Below are 23,518 nucleotides of genomic sequence, written 5' to 3'. Positions count from 1 at the left end.
ATGATATCCATATTGCATATATTATTTAATTGCTATATAATTTTTAAATTTTTAAACATATATTTTAATTTTTTAATTATATATATTAAATTTACTTTAAAACTATAAATATTTTTAATTATACAAAAAATAATATAATAATATCATAACTAATTATTATTAACTAATTAATCATTCTCACATTTAATACCGTGTCTCTAATAAAAAGGTTCAATTCTGGTGAGACGAATGGAGTATATTGTGTTTTAAATTTTAAAATTTTAAGATGATGATAATAATGAATTGATTTAGTACGCCTTTGTAAGAAAAATAAGTATCCGATTCTTGAATTGATATTCTAGAAGGAAAACCAAAAAAAAAAAAAACAACATAAAAATATACAAGCATAATCTCAAACAACATTGTCATATACCTCAAAGAATACAAAAAGTAAGATTACAAGAACATCACAAATTTTAAAAAGAATACAACTTTACATTTGGCTAAACTCTCACCTATTATTGCAACATTCAACAACAAATAATGAACAAATTCGCTGAGTAATCACAACCTCAGACATAGAACAGAACCAACATCTTTTTTTATGTTATATAAATAGAACACAAAGGCATATATATATATATAAATATGTATGTATATGCAAGCATCTGTCCATTGAATCACTGTTCTTACAATGTTTTCTCCTCTGCTTTATGGCCATTCATGTCTTCTGGCTCCAGGGTTGGGCTTTGTACCTGCTCCGATGATGAGTTCCCTTCATTTGGTTCATCCGATGATTTTCCATCGCCTGTCTCCTCAGCGTTGTTGGGCTTCCCCTGTCAGCATCAGAATTTTTTAGCTTTACTTTTTTGAATGTCAGCATCAAAATCATCGAGCCAAATGAAACATTCTTCATCCAAAGAACCCACAGAGAAACAAATTGAATGGAAGCAAGACAAAAGAAATGGAAGCATTCATAGTTCAAAGCTGTCATTTCATTCAATGCAAAACACAGAAATTTAGTTGTCGTAGAAAAATGTGTCGACAAGTGTTAGAAATTTTGGGGGAAAATAATGAGATTGTCTTATTGATCATCAGGCTTATATATAGGCAATATAAAGCAAACTCATAGACTCAAATCTAAGTAATCTAATCGGTAGATAAGACTAAATCTAAATATAGATCTACTAAATCTAAAACTGCATATCTAAAATATCTCAACAACAAGCATTACTATATCTTATAAAATTAAAAGAATTTGATAACTCAACTTCCCAGATATGTATGTTCTAGGTTTATTTTATTTACCACTAATTTTCTTCCCAACTTACTATGTACAATAGAATCAGCAACAAAAATTAGTAAGAGGTAAATCAGTTGCAATTATATTCCGAGTTGGAATTATTTTTTGAGTTTTTCCCCATCATGTCTTGATTTAGTTACACATTCATAATCTGAGTTCTAGAAAGAGAGGAGGGCCTATGCTAACCTTGTTCTTATCTCTCCATCCTAAACCAAATGGTCTAGAAAGCAAACTTATCTTCCTCGTCGGAATTTCTTGGGAAGCATCTTGATTATTTTGCTGTGTCGGTCTGCAAAGAACACCAACAAAATATTAACTGGAGTAGGAGGCACTAGTAATTGTTGAAATATAACATAAAACAGACTAAGTACGGCAGACATATAGCTTGAGCATCAATACTAGTATTACCGAGGGGAAGATAAGGCTTTGGTTTGCCCAGACTGGTACTGCAATGTAGCTTCGAGCATAGACTCCGCCATAACTGCCCTTTTTTCCATCTCAGCAAGATCGGATGTAGCTTTCTCATACTTCTCCTGCATTTTGCGAAGGTACAGAAAAAATGCTTGATTAGAAATAAAATCGAATGGAAAACAACAGAAAGTTCAAACATCAAAATAAGTCGGGATGTGTGCCCAACAACATTTTAGGATTCTAATGCCAACCCCCATGACTAGTTAGGTACTGTATCATAAGTATTTGCATCATAATATGTCATCATTAGTCATCCAGAACAGTGATCGAGATGGCTAAACATAGGTGGACGAGAAAAATGATTCCAGGGCATGAAAGCTAACAGCACATTAGTATTTCTGTTTAAAGAAGAATGAAACCTGAAGTACTTGAGCAGCATATTTCTGGGCAACAGCATCTTGCTCGGCATATATGCGAGCATCCTCCGTCACTTTTTGTTCTTGTTCCACCCTCATTAAAATCTGTGAAAGAAACCAGCAATGCCAAAGGCCATGTGAAAATAGACAAAACCAGAAGACTCACAGCAATTGTTAATATAAAAGCAATAATCTTACTTGAAGCATGGCATTCTCTTGTTCATGCTTTTCGAGAAGAGTTTGTCGAAGCTCAGAGACCTCATGCTCTAACTGCTCGACCTGGTACCAACAAAATGATCGATTATCATGTCAAATACTTAAAAGACGGTCCAAAACAAGGGCAATATTCAGGCTGAATATGTGTCCATATTCTACATGTAAAAGGTGGATTGCGACACTGCTATTCTTGTTTTCCAAAAATTCACAAGATGTCCATTTTCAAATGGACAGCAATCTAGTGCGCATTTCAAATGCATGAACCATTGCAACAAACTAGTGCACGCCAACAAATACAATTTCAACAAGCAAGATTTGAGAAATTAAAATACAATAACAGAAGGCATCGAGTTTTTTAGATACCTTTGCACTCAATTGTCGACGATTGTCCTGCTTAACCATCTCCACAAGTGCTGTTTCCAGTTCTTCAGCTCTGCATCAAGAATAAAAGCGTTCAATTGCATTCTAGTGAAAAGTTTAATATATGCATTTCCCTGATAAAATTATTAATATATATACATTTCAGTCAAGTTTAGCACTAATTTTGTCTCAACCATGAAATGTATTTCATTTGATCACCAAAGTCACAGATAACACTAATGTTTCACAAATATGCAGCAAATTACTGAACTACAAGATTTTACTCTTCTATCGTGCATCCAAAAATAGTAAATCTTTCTTCAATGATGAGAACATTATAAATGATGAATAACCACATTTTATAATTTCCTTTTTTGATGTCCAGGCAAACTTTACAAGTCCTATATATCAATTCATTTAAATAGAGCTTGGAGATCTCTTATATAATTGCAATAACTGCAGATTGACAGAAAAAATAAATTAATAAATTAAAATAAAATATAAAATAAATTGAAATGCAAAAACTTCTCAATCAATTCTTCAAAGCAGATCACCAAAACACTACAGAGAAATTAAGTGGGTTGCAAATGATCATGTCCTCGTACTAAGTGTTTGAATTGTTTATAGACAAACAGATGCTTTTAATGTCATAGGGGCTGAAAAAGCAATGATCACTATGTCCTTAATTATCTTAGACTCAATACTTCCACATCTGAAACATGCTTCATTTCTTGGAGAAGAAGTTTAGACTATAAAGTTAAAAATCAAGAACCACAAAAAGGACAGAAAAAAAAAAAAAAAAAAAACCCCATAAAATAGGTTATTGTAATGCCAATTCAAAGAAAAGCTGGTTTTGAATACAGAATAGCTCATGTTTCAGCAATGAAATGTAAAAGGTTCAGTCTGCAGTATATAATCATCCAACCAAGTGGAGCTGGGTAAAATGTTAAACTATCCATCTCCTAACTATAAATTCAACATAAGGTTGGAACATCCAGCGGCAACAAACTTTATGTTTACCTGAGCTCAGCAGAACGTTTTTCCTCAAGCAGCTTGCACAGCTCTACTTTAAGCCAAGTCACCTGAATAAAGCCACAGTTCACAGCATTCAGATTGATTACACATACAAAGAATACTAGAGGTGGGTTTGTGTTTGCATAGTAGTTTTATGTCATGTTTTGTAAGAGTAAACAGTGTATTTTTCTTGGGGAGCATAGGGATTCCAATCATTCCATAGTAATGAACTAGAAAAAAGTTAAAAGAATAGTGCTGGCTTTTATACAAAATTACCATTTCTCTCTAAAAAATAAAAATGAAGGCAAACTAGGCACATTCCATGCATGTGAAAATAACTAATCCTTGTATAAGTTGAAAGTAACACCCTCGGAGAAGGATATCATTAACAGATATTGTTTGACAGTAGATGAAAAAAATTATATTACATAAGGGCTGTCCAGCATATATTGCTGTTTTAATAATGCAGATACCTCTATGGTGTGGAATTTTAGACAACATACAAAAGAAAAAGGAACCTTCAAAAGAGAGTCTAGTGTGTTAATTAAATATTAATAAAAAATATATTCCGAGAAAGTGGGAGGGGAATGAGAATGGTATCATACACACTTTCATTATGATTTCAACATTGATATTTGAAGGTTAGAATGATCTTTCTCACTATGAGACATTGAGAGTGTGTTTCCTTGATGATTTTTTTTTTTTTTTCATTTAAATAGGATGTTGTTAGTGATGTTCTATGATGTTCTATGAGAGAAAATAATATATTTTATAGAAAATAATAAGAATTGTAGAGTTAAAAAAAACCAAAAAAAAATCTCAAAGTAAGCTGTGCTGAATATCTTATAAACTTGCAATTTAATTCTGATGCATACTAGCCATGGGAATGGATTTTCAACATGTTTCATTCCCAATTTCATATTCCTACCATTCATTCATGCATGGTAGCCATACCCATGAAAAGTAGTCTATTGGCATATAGACCGCCAGTTTATTTCACTTGAAGGGAGCTCCAATATTTTTATAAATGTAATAATCCCTTCGTCTGTAAATAATCTTCTCATTTACTTTTGGCACGTATATTAATATTTTATTAAAGTGCAGTATAAATGATGTATGTAAAGACAATTTTGCCCTTACATTTAGTGTACGAGTAATGTTGTATTTATTTGGGATGTAACTATATTAAAAAAAGAAAATGAAAAGATTTGAACAGACAGACTAAAATAGAAAAAATGAGAAGATTTTGAGTGGACAGAAGGAATATGCTATTACACGGAAAATTAACTCAAATGTCCAAGGGAAACAATTGTACTTGGATAAGCAAGATTTTGATTTTTAAGGTAGTTGAGGCTTTCAATACCAAATAAACATGAAGTGTTTTCAGTGATACAACTAAGTGCATATAGCACATCTCACTGGTTAGAAGCAGGCATGAAAGGAATAAAGACAAGTGAAGAAGTTTTGAAATTAGAACGTAGAAGGCGTAAGACACTGTACACAGGTACCTGGTCTTGAAGATCTTTTGCAGGGTCTATCACCACATCACCATTCAAGCTCATATACAAGCCATCCGCATTAGCATTCATATCGCTGCCCATTCCCTCTGGTTTGTCAGTTTCGACGGTTGAATTTGGATTCTTTCTGAAATCATATAGCTTTGAAACCAGACCTTCCGACTCCTTCCAAATTCTATTTCCCTTGCATCTTTCTTCCACGGCAGCATTTATAGCTGGCCGGTGTTTATTTCTTACTTCTTGTAATCTTTTTTCATTAACATTTTGGAAGCCCCTGCAAGCTGTAAATACAAGTTGACTGCTATCAAACGTGGAGCCCGCTAATGACTGAAGCAGTGTAACTGCGTCTCCAGCATCTTTGGTTGTAACCAATGCAGGTCCTGTACAAAACTGAACACATATAAATCTTATCCAATAGGAAAACGAAAAAAAAAAAAAAAAAGTAAAATAAATAAAGGAACGAATCTACTCATAAATACAAATATTTATTTTCTAAATCCAAGAGAAACATCAAGCCAGTACCATATAACTCCATTAAAGCAAGTGCGGTCCGGAATAGCATTACTCGATTTCCTTCATAGAGAAGCACATCCCAAACTCTAAGGACTGTAGAAATATTAAATGTATCAGTTTCACGGTCAAAGAATTGATACATTTTTTATTGCCTAAAGTTGATATAGCTTGCAACACTGCAATGAATCAAATTTCTGTTTACAAAGCCAATGACCACATTCTCAACAATTATCCAAATTATTATTAGATAACTAAATCAAAGAACCTGACCACTTTCCCATGGAAGCATATTCAAATATATTGTGAGGAACCAGGGTCCGGCCACACATGCCACTTGCACTCCCAGGTAGTCCAGATGGTTTACTGTGGCACACAGAGATAATAAGAGACTTACATTATACTGAAATCTCATTTGAAAAAGTAAGCAAGTGAGAAGCTATAAAAGCAACAAACCTAATTTGGGGAATTTTTCGCGCACCAAGTCCTCAAGAACAAGTTGATCAACCTACCAAGACAATTTAACACAGGAGATCCCTTATCATCGAATCATGCTACCTTATTTGAGAGATATATTTGAACAAGTAGCTCTGCTCATTACAAGTCCATAGGATACCTGAGATTCGATCATTTCTTCTGAATAGTAGCCATCGAAATAATCATCCAGAATGCCCATCAAAGTCCTGAACATTAGCCAATAATGTATTTAGGCCCATTTTAATAACATCATGTGTGTCTTAGATTCACTCCACTTTCTTGGCAGCATTTCAAGGATCAATCATGACTTAAAAATATCATGAAATGTACCTCTTGCATAAGTAGATCTAGAGTACCACAAGAAAAATATCACACCAATGCTTCAACTCACCAGAATGCATTTTCCTCGGGCATTAAAAGCAATAACAAGCCTGCAAAGAAGTTCATGGCCTGCAAAAGTAAGATATAAGCATCAGCAATCTTTCCATGTAACAGATCGAACATCACCAAACCATGATGCTAGAATGCTACTCGAAAAGTCTTAACCTAGCACCACTTCCAAGTATATATGAGAGATTTGAAGTTGACAAACAGGACAGAGTATAATTTTTTTTTCTTACTCTACAATCACTCTATGCATATATATTGTGCACAGAAAAATTAGTTGAAGTGAACAAGACATCCACACTGATGGTAGGTACCATGAGATGTCTCATTACAGAATGGAAAAGGCTAAAAACCAGTAAGAAATATTTTATCATAAAATTCGAAAGAAATAAAAAAGGAAAATAAAAAGAAATACAAAACCTGACAATATCCAACAGATGGATTATGTCGAGCATATGCTGTCAGTATACGCCTTAGAGCATCTCTACCATTCTCATCTAAAGCAGGATGTCCAGGAAAAGTTCGAGGCAAATCCTATAACAAAGGTATGAAGTTGATCTTCTATTTAATATTCTCATGGTTACTCAATAAAACTAACACTAAAATGACAGCACAAGTGGAGCTTGAATAACCTTCTCAATCTGGGTTTTCCACTTCTCAGGCATACCCAAACTCTCTGCATTTGACTCGAGATTATTGTCCTCCAATTCATTGTTCTTACTTTCCAGGCAAGCATCTTGAGCGAGTAAATTTTGATAGTATTTTTCCACTCGGCGTGCTCTAACACCAACAAAGGATTGCCAAAGCTGAAATTTCAAGTGGAAAGAATAAAAAATAAGACTCTATCAGAAAATGGCATGATATAATACAGCATATATTCAGATCTTTCACCTCTCCCCTAAGCGCCATCGGAACCCCTCCTTGAACAAGGCATTCCAATTCCTCCTTTAAGGGAGGTGAAGATTCTGATTGAGCACCATTGTCACCCAATCCCATGCCTGGAGCAGGAGTATTGTTTCCTAAAGGTACATCCTGCAAGGGATCTGATTCAGATCGATCCAAGTCAAAAAACTCTTCCTCAGAGTCCTCTTCACATGCTCCTTTTCCAGGTCTACCCTCTTCGGTGGAAGAGAACTGCTTTCCAGCCCCAGGGTTCACTTCATTTTTAGTCAAACTAACTTTCTTTTTCACACGAGAACTCATCATCTCCTCTATGGCATGTAGGGATGGCCTGATCTCCGCCCATATTTGTAATTGATGTGTTCTTTCACCCACAGCATGTGATTCCTCTTTGTTTTGCTCCCCCGAAGGGTTGGTCTTGTTTCCAATTGGATCATCAGCTTGATCACCATTACTTGAATTATCATCAGTTGCTTGAACGGTTGATTGTACATCCAAAGTTTTTGTCTCGGCAGACAATGCAGTCCTGGGCGATTGGGCGGACTCCGATTGCCTTTCCAGAAAGTTCTTCCACCTCTCTGACCTCTCCTCTTCTTCTTCCTAGAACAAATAACAAGACTTAATCTCAGTGAAGCATTCGACTATATAACAACTATTCTGGAAACGTTTACACAAATGAGACTAATCGAAAGGTGGGAAACCTTGTATATATTAGCATATTCTCTGTATCTATGCAGATTGTGAGGTCTGACAGCAAACCCATACGCATCCCTGCTCACACAATTTCCAATGTTTAATGCAGAATTACATCATGGTTTATATATCACAGAGAAATAAAACATAAATCAGGATTCATAGAAGAAATATCTAAATAGATATAGCAGTAGCAAGTGAATTTTCCTTGAACAGAATTTCTGGTTACAACAAACTCAACAAAAGGAGAGTCCATCCCCATCGAAACAATCACCTTTGCATACAATTCTCACAAGACTGGTCAAACAAGCTAACACAAGATTACATGTTGAAGAACTTTACAAACACTGCTACTTGCACTATATTTATTACCAATCCAAAGGTTGTCACTACCAAAAAAAACAGGGTTTTAGCATGGCGTCACTGTCTTCTCACGACATCACAGCTGCCACATCAAATTCCATTGCACGATGGAAGAATAAATGAATAAATCATACGGAAAACTACATCCAAAAGTTCTGAACCAATACCCAAATCATCAAAGTGTTTGCAGAAGAAGTGAAATCGAAGAGAATCACTTTACAAGAAGCACAAAATACACATCTCAAACTCCAACCTATTAGCCAATCAATCAGACCGACAGAAATAAAAGGAAATTAAACGAAATACTGTGTATCGAATTCAGTTCCAACTGTCGGCAGGACCCAGACGAACAAAGCCACCAAGAATCTCAAAACTAAGCCAATGCAGAGCAGAGATTAACAACAGAGTAACAAATCCAAACAAAAGAACTTAATTCAAGCAAAATAAAAATGGCCGACGAGCAACGAAAACGGCAAGACCATTCTAGTACCTCTTCTGATCAAAAGAAACAACAGGAGCCGGATTCCGCACAACCGCCGCCCCCTTGGTCTTCATTCTCGGAACCCAAAAAAATCCAATCCAACTCCAAACACGATATCCTCGTGCTCCTCCTCCTTAAATGGGTCTCTTTCTTCCAATTGGCTCGATCTATCCACTCTCTCCTGAAAACTCTGCAACAGAGGAGAAGAAAACCGCGCAGTCAATTAATGCGGAAATGGGTCCTCTTGCTTCACTGTTTTTGGGATGCAGGCGGCTCTCAGTCAGTAGTAAGTAGCTTCAACACAAGTGTGGGAATTGTGGGGTAAGGGAATGGATGGGAGGCGGGGTAAGGTAGGGTAGGGGGGACGCATCATCATTATCACATGGGCAAGATCGAGTTAACATGTGAGATAGAGAGAGAGAGGAAGGGTTCGATTACTTAGCACGGAGTTCGAGTGTGAATTGTGATGCAGTGTAAGGAGGTGAATTTTGCAGGCAAAGAGGCGAAATCAAAGGCGAGATTATTGTCCATGGCAGGAGCAGAATTGGTGATGCTTGAAACTGCAAAAAAGCATTCGGGAGAGACAGAGTGGTGTTGTGTGTTTTGGGTTCGGATAATATTATGAAAACTGTTCTGTCCCGTTGAGTCGAGGAATGGATTTTAAAGATGTAATAAGTTACCATAAATTATACTGTTCTGTACCGTTGATATTGATAATCAGTAAAAGTAATTTTTTTTGTCACACTTTTGCACTAAAACTTCCTCCCTCACAAAATGGTCTTTTTATTTAGATATAAGAATTTAAATAGTATAGATTAATTATTTAATGATTAAAAAAATTAAAATATATATTTACATATTTTTAATATTATATTTTAAAAAAATATATTATTTTTGTCCGGCTCTAAAGTTTTATGCGTGTTAATTTGTTTAATATTAATTATTATATCAAGACGTAGTACAAATTAAGAAAAAATTGCAAAAAATACTTTCATTAATGTCTTGAAATATTAATAGAATGACATTTATACAAATATAAATATATTTTTAATGTTAAGTATAATGACGCAAAATAAATGTGAACTTACAAGCGGACGAAGAGAGTTATATAATATGAATATCATTTTGTAGATAATAGATTTTATATAATACAAATAAATAAAAAAATAGTATATTTATTTATTTATTTATCATTATTATAAATTAGTTTTATAAAAAAATGGGGAGTTTTAAGATAAATAAAAATATTTGTTAAATAAAAAGAGATATAGAAAAGAGTAAAAATTAAAAATTAATTAAATTGATTTATATTTATTAGTGTGTTTAAAATTAATAAATATATTAAAAATTGAAATGACTTGGACAAATAAAATAATCTAAAAGAGTATTACTGAATATATAATACTGCTTCCGTCCACTTACAATATTTACATATTTCTATTTTGGGAAACATATTTATATTTTGGGACGTCCAATTACAAAGTTAATATTTCATTAGATACTCTACTTTTTTCCACAAATATCGTTACTTTACATCACATCATTACTTTTATAAAAAAAAAAAAAAAAAGAGTAAAGGCAAAATATCATTATACTATTTTTAACTACTCACTATAATTAAAATACTATTATTTCTTAAACACCGCGACTAAAAATAAATGTAAACTTTAGGTAAGAGGGATTTTTGGGAATTTGCTTTTTATTATTTCAAATATAATGTATTCAAGTAAGATTTCTTTAAATTCTTTTAGATTTTAGAATGTCTATTATTAGGGGTGAGCATTCGACTTTTCGGTTCGGATTTTGCTAAATTCGAACCGATCCGAAAATCCAAAATTTTTGAAAAAATCAATCCAAACTGAGCCGAAATATCGAAATTCGAAATCCAAAAATCCGTAATCCGAACTAAAAAATTCGAATCAAACCGAAAAATTCGAAATTCGAAATTTTTATTTTTTTAATTTTAAAATTTCTTTTATATTTATTATTATTTTATAATATTAAATATATATAATATATATAAATTAAATATATTAAAATATAATTAATAAATTTGAGTTTTTTATATTAAAATATAATATTTTCTAATAAAATATTAAATATGTATAATAAAAAAATATATTAAAATGTTATATTTCGGATTTCGGATTGGTTCGGATTTTAAGTATACCTATCCGATCCGATCTAAAAATCCGAAATTTGTTAAAAATTCAATCCGATCCAATCCGATAATCCAAAAAATCCGAACCAAATTTTAAATTTCGGTTTGGTTCGGATTGAATTATATCTATTATGAATTGATGTAAATTTATATAATTCATAAAACTAACATGAAGGTTGCTTGATTTTGTATATTGATATATATATAAATTTTGATAGATTTTACTAGATTGTTTATTAATTTTTATAGATTTCATTGAATTTACATATTTGAATAAATATTGTTTTATTAATATATATAGTTTTTATAAATTTATGTCTAGCAAATATATACAAAGTACATTTGTGTATATATATAAATTATTTAAATATTTAAAAAAAATGTTAAAAATACATTAGTATCCAAAAATTGTATTATTTAACAATTATAATAATAATACTTTGTATATTAACATTTTAAAGTTTATATTTTTTATGATATTACTCCTTATTCAATCAAAGGTATATATTTATTGTTATGGGTTAACTCTTTCAATTTCACCTACTATCTAACAGCACATGCTAATCTGAAAATTCAGCACGATAATTTTTCAAATCAATTATTTATTAATTTGTTTATAACATATTACTTTACTTTATTTACGCTTGTATCTATTTTATTTTAATGTTTAAATATTACTTCTTCCGTCCGAAAAATTTAATCCCACTTTTTTGTAAAAATACAAAGGAAATTGGCTAAATTTCCCAGATGGAGGGAGTATTATTTTTTAATTTTCATATCCAAATAAACGTACTTAAATTTTCAACCGATGAGTTATTTATTTATTTATAAAAAAATAAAATTACTATCTCCGTCGTTCTATATTATATTTACCTTTTGCGTTATTGTATTTAACATTCAAAACATAATTTGTTTTTTACAAATATCCTTCTATTAGTATTATAAAATACTAATGAAAGTATTTTTATATATATTTTGATATAATAATTAATATTCAAATATGAATACCAGACAAAGGTAGTATTAATTTATTATAGAATTAAATTATTATTATCATTAAAGATTTAAACTATCAAGTGAGTCCAGGCCCAAATCGTCCATCAAAATGGCCCAAACGAGGGCCCGGACCATTAAAGGAAGTTAAATCCTAAAAGGAAAGTAGAAAGTGGAAAGGAAAAAAGAAGCTTTCCTTCCGTTGCATCGAAATGCCGAATGTATTCTTCCCGTCCACCATCATCAAACGTGCGCCTCTCCTGCTAACCTGAGCCTCCCCATGCGCATTTAACATATGCTCCACCACCCACCCGCCATGCCAGGCGCCTCCAAACTGTCAAATTTCACCGTCCTTTGCGCTCGCAAACCCTATAAATTGTCCAACAATTTCTCCCCCTACCCCTCCGCCGTTGCTGCCACCGTCGCTTCCCCTAAGAGGTATTTCGCCGGCTGCCGGTGGAGGAAAACCGCATGGTTATCTGCCGGACGCATTGAATTCGCCGCCTATCGTTTTTGCCATATCCGGCAGAATCCTCCCTTTGCTACCTCTGATCCTTTGGGTAAAGGGACGGATTGTCGTTTCCATCGTCGTGCGGACGGTAAATTTGGGGCTGAAATGGGTGCCGCAGCTAATGGCAAGGTCGACACACAATGCAACGCTTCCGATTTAGCGTCGCAGCGAAACAGCGGCGAGAAACCTTCGGGAAAGCAGCCTAAATTTCTCACGTTGCCGACGATCTTGACGATTGGTCGCGTTGCCGCCGTGCCGCTCCTTGTCAGTAGTACGTATTGCATTATGTTTCTGGCTCCATTTTTTAACTATTTTGTCCTTTTTTTTTCCATTAGAGATACATTCGAGAATTACGGTGGAATGTTCGATGCGGAATTGTGTTTGAATTTGGAAATTGACTTGTAATGCCGCTTTCAATTGGGGATGCAGAATAAGTTTAATAGTAGAATGCAAAAAACCTAACTTGTCTATTCTGTTGAGAATTTCTAAGATTGGAGTCTTCAGAAATGGTGAAATTGACGTTAATCTATTGTGGTCAGCCTTTTATCTTGAGAGCTGGTGGGGACCTGCTGCTACAACTGGAATTTTCATACTGGCTGCCATTACGGATTGGCTCGATGGATACCTTGCTCGAAAGGTATGGCTTTGGAGCTTTGAATTTAATGGAAACTCTGAGGCTTTATTTGTGTTTTGTTAATTTGGTAAATTATGCTGTTTTTGGTTTTAATATTTGTGTAACGGCAGGGAGTTTGGTGAAGGAAAAGAAAACTAAAAGGATTCAATATTACATCTTGTTACCTTGAAGAGTTTTTGTGTAAAGAAAAATATTGAAATAGAAAAAGGAAAATCAACTAATATACCTTATAGATATTGGTTAAACAAATAATGGGTGAGGAAAATGGAATCTATTTTGGAGGACAGCCGATTGTAATTTCTCTCATGTTTCACTCTTCATGGTTAATTGAACGATTTAAAAGCAACTAATGTTAACATAATGTCAATGTTTACATTGTAAACTACTTGTTGCAGATGAAATTGCTTACCCAGTTTGGTGCATTTTTGGATCCAGTGGCTGATAAGGTAATAATGATTGCTAAATTAGTTTCTAGAGTATAGATGAACTAATGCGTGGTTTTACTTTAAAGAGCTTAATTGGTTGTCCTTGTAATGTAAGTGGATATTTCATAGTGTTTTCTTAATTGATGCAGCTTATGGTAGCTGCCACTTTGATCTTGTTATGCACCCGGCCAGTTGAAGTTGGTGTGTTAGGTCCAGTGCCATGGTTATTTACGGTCCCCGCAATTGTCATAATTGGCCGAGAGGTAACCTCTTAGGATTTTTGCTCAAAACTGTAACTATAATGAGTGTACTGCTGGAAACATCAATCATGTGAATATTTGGCATGATTTAGATTTATTGTTATTTTTAATAGATTATAAATGTATTATATTATAAAAACATTTGCACTATTAGGCGAGGATATGTCTCCAGAAATAACTTTTTAAGTAACTGACTATTCTGCTAGTCTGCTACACTTGCTCCATGATTACAAAAGAGATTTATTCGATTCCTCTGCTAGACTTCTTGTACTGGATTAATTAGTAGATGAGATAATTTCATATGAAAAACTTGCATATTTCCAGTCATAATAAAGATAATGTCTAGATGACTTACTTATGAATTTGATTGATAAAAATGGGTTATAAATAAAACGGGTGGACATAAGTAGTAAGTACCCACATGTATTTGCTCATTATGCTAAATACCTTTTGTGTTATGATTGGACAAAGATGCTAAAACATAAGATTTCTATACTGTTTTATTTGCATCATAGCCAAGTTGGTATTTATAACAAACGTGCGTACAAATGGAAGAACACCAGATAATATGTTTACTGTGCTGCTTTTACACAAACATTGTAATGATCAAATGTCATGTGTAGATAACCATGTCGGCATTAAGGGAATGGGCTGCTTCTCAAGACAAGAAGCTTTTGGAGGTACTGATAGCAGATGGCACGAACTTGCATCTAAAAATATATTATTAACCTGTGACTTTATAACTGATCCACTGCATCTCTCTCTCTCTCTCTCTCTCTCTCTCTCTCTCTCTCTCTGTATATCTATATATATATAAATATACATATACAGGCTGTTGCTGTTAATAATTTAGGGAAATGGAAAACTGCTACACAGATGTGTGCATTGACCATTCTTTTGGCTGCCAGAGATGGAAGGTTTCCTCTTAATCTTATTTTTTTTGCATTATGATAACATATCATTTTGAGGTTAGGTTTCTGATAATGCATGAACTTCCTCCCTCTCTCTCTCTCTCTCTCTCTATATATATATATATATATCTCAGTCTTGTTGGAGCTGGAACTCTGGTGTCATCTGGGGTAGTGTTGCTCTACATCTCAGCATGGCTTTCGTTGTGGTCGCTGACAGTATATATGAGGAAAATTTGGAAAGTGCTGATGCTATAGAAAGAAGTGTATTTTTGTGCAATCCAAGGCAGGCATACATACAGTCTTGACTGGGATCATCCTACCCTTACCGCTCTCGCTCGGTCATTACAAAGGGAGGGATACGACCAAGTAAGTGCCGCTCCTCAAGATTCTTTCACTTAATGCATACATAGAAGTCCAATCACATGAGAATGCTTGTGAATTTTTGTTGTCATTGTTGAGACCCGAATGTTTAGGCTTTCGGTAGGCTATAGCACTATAATTGTTGGGCTTCGACTCTCACCGGGGGGGATATGCTCACTTATCATAGTTTGTGTCTTGGTTTGTGCTTATTCATTCTTAAAGGTATCTTTGATTTCCTTCGTAAATACATGAATACAAGTATGTCCTATGTGTGTTGATTCAGGTTTGTTCACTTTGTGTCAGCAATATAAAAAATAATATTTTGTATCGAATTGTTTTGTTTTTATGAGTGAATAAGGTATATAGATTATATATATTGTGTTAATGTATATATATTGTATTTGTTTGATAATATTCATAGAAATTTATGTCATCCAAAAACATTAAATGAACAAATGTGTAGGTAGATGAAGAGTGCTATCATTTTTATATGTTGTATTATGTTTTGAGAGACTAGATGCTTTTCGATAATTAGGCTATATTATTTAATAAATAAATAAATATATATATATATAATTTAGTGAATTGATTGTTATGTTGCTGATTCTCAAATATTTGGATATAAATATTAATAAAAGTGAGTAATAATTATTATTTTATTTTTTTTTGTTTTCTATAGTAACAAATGCAAAAAAAAATGATGTGTACTTTTGCTAAAAAAGAGGTAGATAATTTTTTAATGAGCATAAATTTGAATAGATGAAAAGAGTAATTTCTATTAACAAATGTGTTTGGATTGATGATTAGACTTGTAGTTTATATGTGATTTATTTAATTAATGATGTAATATATGTATAATAAGATTGTGAAGAGATAAAATTATTTATTATAAATAAATTATATATAAATTTAATAAACAGTCGAACAACTAAAAGCCGAAATCAAACTCGGATTGAAGCCTCCAAGTAGAGATGCCTCGCCACTTATTTTCAAGAACTGTTTATTTATAATGGTTTTTTTTACGTACAATCAAGTTGTGTTTTATTTTATTCTATGATTTTCATATTAAACGTAGCTAATGATAATAAGTTATATATTTAAAAAAATAATAATTGATTGAATAAAGAAACAAAATATGTAAATATATATATATATATACATATAAGTAGCAAATAAATTTAAAATTTGTGAATAATTTCTAATATATTTTATTTAACCACGTTTGGATTTCCAATTTTTTTAATGAAAAGGTAAATAGATACATATATGGTCGTTTTCTTTGTTTAAGTTTCTTTTAAATTTTTTTTTTATTCTAGAATTTATTAAAAGATTTATAAAAAATATTTATTTATTTGTTATTAATAATTATTTTAAAAATATCATCAATGATACTTAAAATTTTAAATTATTTATATATTTATTATTTAAATTCTACAATACAAATATATTTTAATATTAAATATATAAATAAATATTTTTAAAAGGTCAATAAGTTGGTCCGCTTGGCTCATCCCGCCGGTTGCCGGTTGATTAAGGTGGATGACCAGCAAATAACCTGTTTATTTACATATTATAATGAATTGTGAACTAATTTCGCCAACTCATTTTGACGGCTATATACTAGACACGAAATGGGCCTAAATATAAAACAAAATATTAATTTTATATATATATTTTACAAAAGATATATTGATAAATACATTTTCAAAAAAAAAATTATTAGAATAATTGTTGAGCAATTAAAGTTCATATTGATATTAAAAAACAGTTAGTATTTTATAACAAAGAGATTAAATTGTCAATTTTGGGATGAACTAGAGTGGGTGTGTTTCTATTAATGCACAATAATAATAATAAATAATTTAGAGACTTAACAGTAGCAATAGCTATTGAAAACCTACTAAAAATGTACTTAAAAGGGTGTGTTCGTTTAATGAATTTTGACAAAATTTTACTATTCATCTAAAATTTTTTCCCTAAAAACATCAAATTAAACACCTATTTTTTATTTTTTACTTTATACTAAAAATTAATTTTACATTCAAAATCAACACCTATTTATATCACATCATACAACTATTCAAATTCAAAATTTTTACTATTCAAATCCTAACTCAAAATCCAAACCCCCAAACAGACACACTCCAATGTCAACAATTGCCAAAAGTGTACAATTTAGAGACCTAAGAGTGACAGTAGCTATTGACTGCCTACTCCAGAATGTCCTGAATCTACACAATTGCCAAAAAAAATGAATGATTTAAGACCCAAAAGTAGCATTACTTATTTTAAAGCTTACTAAAGAATAAACTAAATCTAAACAAGTATTTTCAATTTTTACACTAAGGTGTGTTTGTTTGGAGGTTTGGATTTTGAGTTAGGATTTAAATAGTAAAAATTTTTAATTTGGATAGTTGTATAATGTGATATAAATAAGTGTTGATGTGATATTTTGAATGTAAAATTGATTTTTAGTATAATATAAACAAACACACCCTTAAAAAAAAACAATGATATCTTACTCGAAGATGTGATCTTTCATCTTATTCAAGCTACAAATGATGCAATAACATATGATAGTTACAACTCCGCGAATGGTAAAAACTTCGACGGGTCGAGACTAATTTACTCAAACTTGACCTGTCACAGAATGTGATGTTAATCAGAGCTAAGTTTGTTACCATCTAAACCATGATGCAAATCGTGGTTGCAAATCGGCCTTGACCATTCCAAATATTTCACATATCCGGTCAAATATATAAATTACAAATATAATAATAATTTTATAATTAATAATAAAAAATTTATTTAAAAATATAAAAATTTAAACAATAAATTTACAATCAATAAAAATTTTATTTTTAAAAAATAATATTAAACCATATACATTTAATTAAATATAATTCAAATAATAATGAATTTTAAATTTATTTAAATTTTATTTTATACAAGTATATTTCAAATAATTAATACATTTAGCTAAACCCTTCTTCATGCAGTTTTCACACTTTTTCTCCCTCGCACACCGCCAGCTGCACCACAAACATCACGACGGCTCCGCACCGCGGCCTTCTTCTTCGCCGGCGAACCATGATCCAAACCTGTTTACAAATTTTCGTAATTAGTGTTTGTTTTTGCATAGTCTTACCAAATCTGTACAATTCAAAAAAAAAAAAACAAAATAAAACCAAGTAAAAACAAAAAAAAAAAAAGCATGCATAAACATGAGTTAGCATTACAACAAAAGTAATAGATATCAATAAACCAATGTCTATCACTTAGACAAACAAATAAAAATGCTATTGAAAAGTAATCCTATTTAATAAAAAGCACACATCTCAAATGATGGACCATAAAACTATTAAATGTATTGTAAGACATGAAAACAATAAATCGAACCTATTTGCTTTTAGGACTCAAGTCTTCTTGATATCTTCATGCTTATGATCAAGTGATTTGAGATAGTTTTTATGGTTAACCTTCTCCCAAACCTTATTAAACTTGGCACGGGACTTTTCGCATTCAGCCATTTTATTGTTCAACCGATTTAAGATAATCGGTAGCGACAATTTAATATTCTTCTTAAGTCCTTCAAGCACGTCAAGCCCATACTCACCATATAAGTTCTCAATGCACCGTAGATCTTTAACTGAAAATTAAAATTTGAGAGCCATCAACTTCAATGCATGATAAATCCTACGAAACAAATTAACCAGTAATCAATATACCTTTTAAATGATCTCCAATGCAAAATGTAGAATCTAATTTAATTTTATTATTTTCAATATCATTCATTAATTTCTCGACATGGCTTGCCGCTGTCTTGGCCGTTTCCAAGAGTATATCCAATTCAAACCTGAAACAATAAACAGATCAACAATAGCTACTTCAAAAGATATTTATATCATAAAAGCATATTAGATTTGTTTGGTTGTGTTTTAGGAATAATAAAATTTTAAATTGTAACAATGGACTGATTTATATAAATAAGTGTTTGACGTAATGAATGGCACAAGTATTAAAGTTACAACAGAGTTCAGTTTTTTTACCTATCGTCCTCACATTTAAACAAGCTTTCTTCGTATTGATTTTTGGGTATGTGTTTGGAAGAGTAATCCTCACTTTCTGAAGCAACACACACCCAATTGTCGTTCAAAACTTCATAACCAATCTTTGTTCTTTGGCTTGGTATTGAGATCACAACCTGTTTTATCGAAATTGGAATGCAATGAGTAACATATCAATAATATCAACTAATTCTATTTTATAAATAAATAGACCTACATCACCAGGCACAAGTTGATAACTTGGATGGTGGCTTTCACAGTTGGAGGGATTTTTATCTTCCCCATATGGGATAGGATTCCTATAAGACTGTGGAAGCTCAACACTCGCAGTCCCCGTAAGAAGAGGTAAAAAATGGGCAAAATCTATAATAAATTCAACGTGGTCCCCGAAAAGAACTGAGATCTACAAAAAGAAACATTATTCAGTATCAACTGTCAAATTCCATTCTTTCTATAAAACCGAGACATTATCAAAGAATATGGGGCATAGGAACATACCTTACTATAAACCTCCTTTGCAGACTTTCTGCCCTTTCTGAACATATCTAAAATGTCAATGGAAGCTGTGTACACATCATGATCACGATCTTGAAACGTCGCCTGCACATAAATTGTTATTTGTATCAATCAATGAAAATGGACTAAGGGAGAATCGAATAGGGAATGGATGCTTGAGTTTTATATGGCTGCACTGTACCTTGATTTTTTCTACAAATTCGATTGCGTCGTTAAATTCCACTGGATTTTTTCTCAGAAATATTTCTTCCTCATGTGGGAGTTCGATTTGAGCTTCCTCTGGCAGAAAGGCGTTTAAACCCAAAATTAGGTCCCAATGACCTTCAAATAACTCCTTGGCTTCCAATACAACATCAGCCCCAGGGATTCTAGAGAAACCATATATGTTAACATATTATTAGTATTGCACCGAAGCTAATGAAAAGTAATGAGTAGACGGAAAAACCTACTTTTGTGCCCTGAAATCTCTTAGAACTTCGATGAATTCACAGAATTTATCCTCTCTTCCACGAAAAACTTCTTTGACCGTTTGTAGATAGTTAATGCCATCCTCCTTCCCTAGAAACTCTCCAGCACTGGTAGTTGATGCTCAAAGGAGTTATAAATTAATTAAACAACAAAATTAATTGGTAACCAAAATTCAACCCTCTTTCTCTATCCCTCAAATATTTCAAGCAAATAGATTGAAAAGAAACTTACTGCATAGGTCGCGTGGGCTTGAGTTGAGAAGTCGTAGGGAACTGAACATCCATGATTTCAGCTCAGATGATCGGTACAAAATAATGAAGCAAACAATAGATCCTCCTCAAGAACACAACAACAGTAGTTGGTTGTTCTTCTATTCTGCAGTCGCCTGTATTAGTAATGACGAAAATGCACAGCCCTTTAATTTATAGGTGGAGGCGGGAGTTTAAGAAGTGTTTGTTTTAATTTATATTCTGAATAATAAGATTTTAAACATAAATAATTGTTTTTATAATATTTTAAATAGAAAAATAATTTGAATATAATAGAAAGATATACTTTAATTAATTTTTTTTAAAAAAAATAATAATAAAAATAAAAATCAGTATAGAAATATTCAAATTTCCAAAACAAACACCCTAAACAAATAAGTAACGGATTTCAAGTGGTGCTGAAATATATCTTAATTAAGTTAATGACATAACTTAATAATACAAATTATAATTATTATTCGGAAAGCATTCAGCAACTGATCCAAAGCCTTCTCTCTAAATCGATTTTTTTTTTTTTTTTTCAAATTTTTGGATCTCTTAAATTTAAAAAATATATATAGAGAGGATATAGGAGACATACAAGGCGTGTTTCTTTTGCTTCTGTTGCGAAATCTTCGGCACAGTGAAAGATGATTTTGGCGCGCAGTTTGGAGAGAAACTCGTTTGACCGATAGCTATTTCTCTTCTTCATCGGCGTGTTTCACTGGGCGGCGGCGCAGCATGATGTTAGGCGGAGACGAAGAGGTAAAATGAAAGAACGAAAGAACATAATGGGGAAATTATAAATTTAAATTCAAACTAAACAAAGGGCGAGTTTGGCAATTATCTGATAACCGTTAACTGATTCAATTAGCTGATAGTTTTAGCTGATTCAATTAGCTAGTTTGACTAGCTGATTCGATTAGCTGTTTGTATTAAAATGTTTGGTAAAATAATCGTTTGATATTAGCTGTTTATACGTAAAATAACAATTGAAGACATTTTTTTTTATTTTTGTTTGTAATATATTTAATTATGTTCTTTTGAGTTTAGAATGTTTAAAATTTTTTGTTATTAGTCATTGAAAATTGTAAAAGTGTTATAAAAGTATTTATTTTTATTACAGTTAGATTTTAAAAAATAATATATTTTTATTAAAATATATAAATAGTTTTTCTATTGAAAATGATGTAAAATATAAAATAATAAATTTTTCGTGTATATATTTATTATGTTAGTTATCAATTAGTTCATTATATTTATAATTTTCAATGAATTTAATTTATTTAATTTATTTTAGTATAGAATTTATATAATGTAATTTTAATATAAAAATAAATTATTAATTTGTGTAAAATACATAATAAATTTTTAAGGGCGTATAAAGAATAAATTATTTTTACAGAAAAATTATTTCAAAATGTTGGGTAAGTTAGCTTTTTAGAAATTAATTTTAAAAGCTAATTTACCATACACCTAAATTAGCTTTTAGACTGGTCAAACAGCTAAAAACTATTTCAATAAGTTAAGTTTTTCAAAAAGTTATTTGTCAAACACCCCCTAAATCTTTTCTAATTAATCACAAAAAAACAAACTTACAACCGATTTGGCAACCGATTTTTTATAGGTCAATTTTTTTTTTTCAATATTCTTTTAAACCTATTTTTTAATGTACGGTTTAGTATTATTATTATTATTATTTTAAAAATAGAACTAATATAAAAATTTAAGTTTGTTCATTCAATAATTTTGTCACTAATACAAATGTTCTATAAATATTAAATAAATATATATAATATACTCCACTCATTTCAAAATACATAGAACTTTCATCGATGACTAAGAAATGTTGATTTTAGATTAGTCAATGATACGAAGTGGCCTGAAGTAACCACAATTGCAAAGTGGATGTCAGCTCGATATTCTAAACCTCAACACCTATCGAAATTAGCCATAAAAAATGCTTCTTACTTACCGAAACACTCGCCGGAGGCTGCTCCTTCGCCTCTCTTTTCTTCTCTCTCTAATCAGTTTCTTCTCTTTGCACACCTAAAAAAAACTATTACTTAAAACTCATACGATTACAATAAAAATTACCTAACAAATTTTTCAAATTTTTTGGGTAGACACACATAGGCCAAGGGGTTTAAGGATTGGGTTTGGACTTGGGCTTAAGCAAAAGAGTATAGGGTCGATCCAGTGGATCGGGCTAAAGAGTGGACCAACTAATTATATTGATTGAGGAACTAGTTAAATTAGGTTTCGAACGGTCAAAATTTCAAACACTATCAATATCATGTCAAATTTATAATTCATCGCAATGAATAGTTGTAGTTCACCACATTTTTTCACATATTGTTTTATTTAGTAAGTGTTAATCACCTGCTATTAATTAAATATCTATAATTTCACATCAAAATACCGAAAATACTTCTTTCAATGGATATTTTATACGTGAATAGATAGAATCCATTGATATTTTACTTTTTATATATTTATGTTATATCTATAAAAAACTTCTTTCTTAAGTATCATTTTTATCATTTTTGTTTATCTCATTTAAAAGTATTTATTTTATATTTTAGTAAAGTAATCATACACTAATTGTTGAAAAATATGAGTCGATAATGAGGTAGCATGAAGGAATACGAGTCAAGGAAGACCTCTTCCCGCAGAGTGAAATATGAGCGGTAGTGCTCCGGTCTACTCGAATCACTCCAAAAAAATAAAATGATTTATATCCTCTCGAAGCAGTACCACAAACAAGAGTTGACAGAAAAAATAATAGAGTATATCAAGATGAGAGTACGTAGGCTTGTTTGTATATTGACTTTAGGGTCATGGTCATGCCTATTTATGGACTTTCTACAAGCTTTTGGGGATTTTCTCTATATATATGGTGTATCACCCATATATAGAATCACATCAATTATGATA

At 31.7% G+C, this 23,518-nt stretch overlaps 3 protein-coding genes across 4 annotated transcripts; 1 reads left to right on the top strand and 2 right to left on the bottom strand.

The window, feature by feature from the left end:
• Positions 1-378: 378 nt before the first annotated feature.
• On the bottom strand, positions 379-9,654 carry LOC127244904 (uncharacterized). The gene is made up of 18 exons (XM_051265499.1): positions 9,037-9,654; positions 8,192-8,261; positions 7,482-8,090; positions 7,223-7,396; positions 7,011-7,124; positions 6,595-6,653; positions 6,343-6,409; positions 6,183-6,234; positions 6,000-6,092; positions 5,739-5,822; positions 5,208-5,596; positions 3,706-3,767; positions 2,689-2,758; positions 2,308-2,388; positions 2,113-2,214; positions 1,691-1,815; positions 1,469-1,571; positions 379-815 (listed from the first exon to the last, which is right to left on the bottom strand). Exons 1-18 carry the CDS (start codon positions 9,099-9,101, stop codon positions 669-671), a joined length of 2,466 nt encoding a protein of 821 aa, XP_051121456.1. The 5' UTR covers positions 9,102-9,654; the 3' UTR covers positions 379-668.
• Positions 9,655-12,366: 2,712 nt separating this feature from the next.
• On the top strand, positions 12,367-15,550 carry LOC127244731 (CDP-diacylglycerol--glycerol-3-phosphate 3-phosphatidyltransferase 2-like). The gene is made up of 7 exons (XM_051265210.1): positions 12,367-12,963; positions 13,232-13,329; positions 13,722-13,772; positions 13,901-14,014; positions 14,635-14,691; positions 14,843-14,928; positions 15,057-15,550. Exons 1-7 carry the CDS (start codon positions 12,477-12,479, stop codon positions 15,175-15,177), a joined length of 1,014 nt encoding a protein of 337 aa, XP_051121167.1. The 5' UTR covers positions 12,367-12,476; the 3' UTR covers positions 15,178-15,550.
• A 2,716-nt stretch (positions 15,551-18,266) lies between these two features.
• Positions 18,267-21,327, bottom strand: LOC127245074 (paired amphipathic helix protein Sin3-like 4). 2 transcript variants are annotated; one of them, XM_051265715.1, is made up of 10 exons: positions 21,183-21,327; positions 20,565-20,718; positions 20,315-20,440; positions 20,047-20,233; positions 19,848-19,949; positions 19,567-19,752; positions 19,332-19,486; positions 19,011-19,138; positions 18,682-18,931; positions 18,267-18,383 (listed from the first exon to the last, which is right to left on the bottom strand). In XM_051265715.1, the coding sequence occupies exons 2-9, from the start codon at positions 20,615-20,617 to the stop codon at positions 18,699-18,701; spliced, it is 1,170 nt and encodes a 389-aa protein (XP_051121672.1). In that variant the 5' UTR covers positions 20,618-20,718; positions 21,183-21,327; the 3' UTR covers positions 18,267-18,383; positions 18,682-18,698. The 2 variants fall into 2 exon arrangements, with proteins under 2 accessions (XP_051121672.1, XP_051121673.1); XM_051265716.1 differs by having other exon boundaries at positions 20,565-20,708.
• Positions 21,328-23,518: the final 2,191 nt, after the last annotated feature.

Source organism: Andrographis paniculata, unplaced genomic scaffold (assembly GCF_009805555.1).
Source record: "Andrographis paniculata isolate CXL003 unplaced genomic scaffold, ASM980555v1 Contig21END, whole genome shotgun sequence".
Lineage (NCBI taxonomy): Eukaryota > Viridiplantae > Streptophyta > Magnoliopsida > Lamiales > Acanthaceae > Andrographis > Andrographis paniculata.
This window is presented reverse-complemented; position numbering and strand designations above follow the sequence as displayed.

Excerpts from the sequence above, each read along its gene's own strand:
- LOC127244904 (XM_051265499.1), bottom strand. The coding sequence starts at position 9,101 with ATGAAGACCAAGGGGGCGGCGGTTGTGCGGAATCCGGCTCCTGTTGTT. Across the intron at positions 2,759-3,705 it reads AAACGTTCTGCTGAGCTCAG|AGCTGAAGAACTGGAAACAG; the intron begins GTAAACATAAAG and ends TTCTTGATGCAG. Across the intron at positions 2,389-2,688 it reads GTCGACAATTGAGTGCAAAG|GTCGAGCAGTTAGAGCATGA; the intron begins GTATCTAAAAAA and ends TGTTGGTACCAG.
- LOC127245074 (XM_051265715.1), bottom strand. The coding sequence starts at position 20,617 with ATGGATGTTCAGTTCCCTACGACTTCTCAACTCAAGCCCACGCGACCT. Across the intron at positions 19,950-20,046 it reads AATTTGTAGAAAAAATCAAG|GCGACGTTTCAAGATCGTGA; the intron begins GTACAGTGCAGC and ends ATTTATGTGCAG. Across the intron at positions 19,139-19,331 it reads TTTAAATGTGAGGACGATAG|GTTTGAATTGGATATACTCT; the intron begins GTAAAAAAACTG and ends TTATTGTTTCAG.
- LOC127244731 (XM_051265210.1), top strand. The coding sequence starts at position 12,477 with ATGCTCCACCACCCACCCGCCATGCCAGGCGCCTCCAAACTGTCAAAT. Across the intron at positions 13,330-13,721 it reads ATGGATACCTTGCTCGAAAG|ATGAAATTGCTTACCCAGTT; the intron begins GTATGGCTTTGG and ends TACTTGTTGCAG. Across the intron at positions 14,929-15,056 it reads TTGGCTGCCAGAGATGGAAG|TCTTGTTGGAGCTGGAACTC; the intron begins GTTTCCTCTTAA and ends TATATATCTCAG.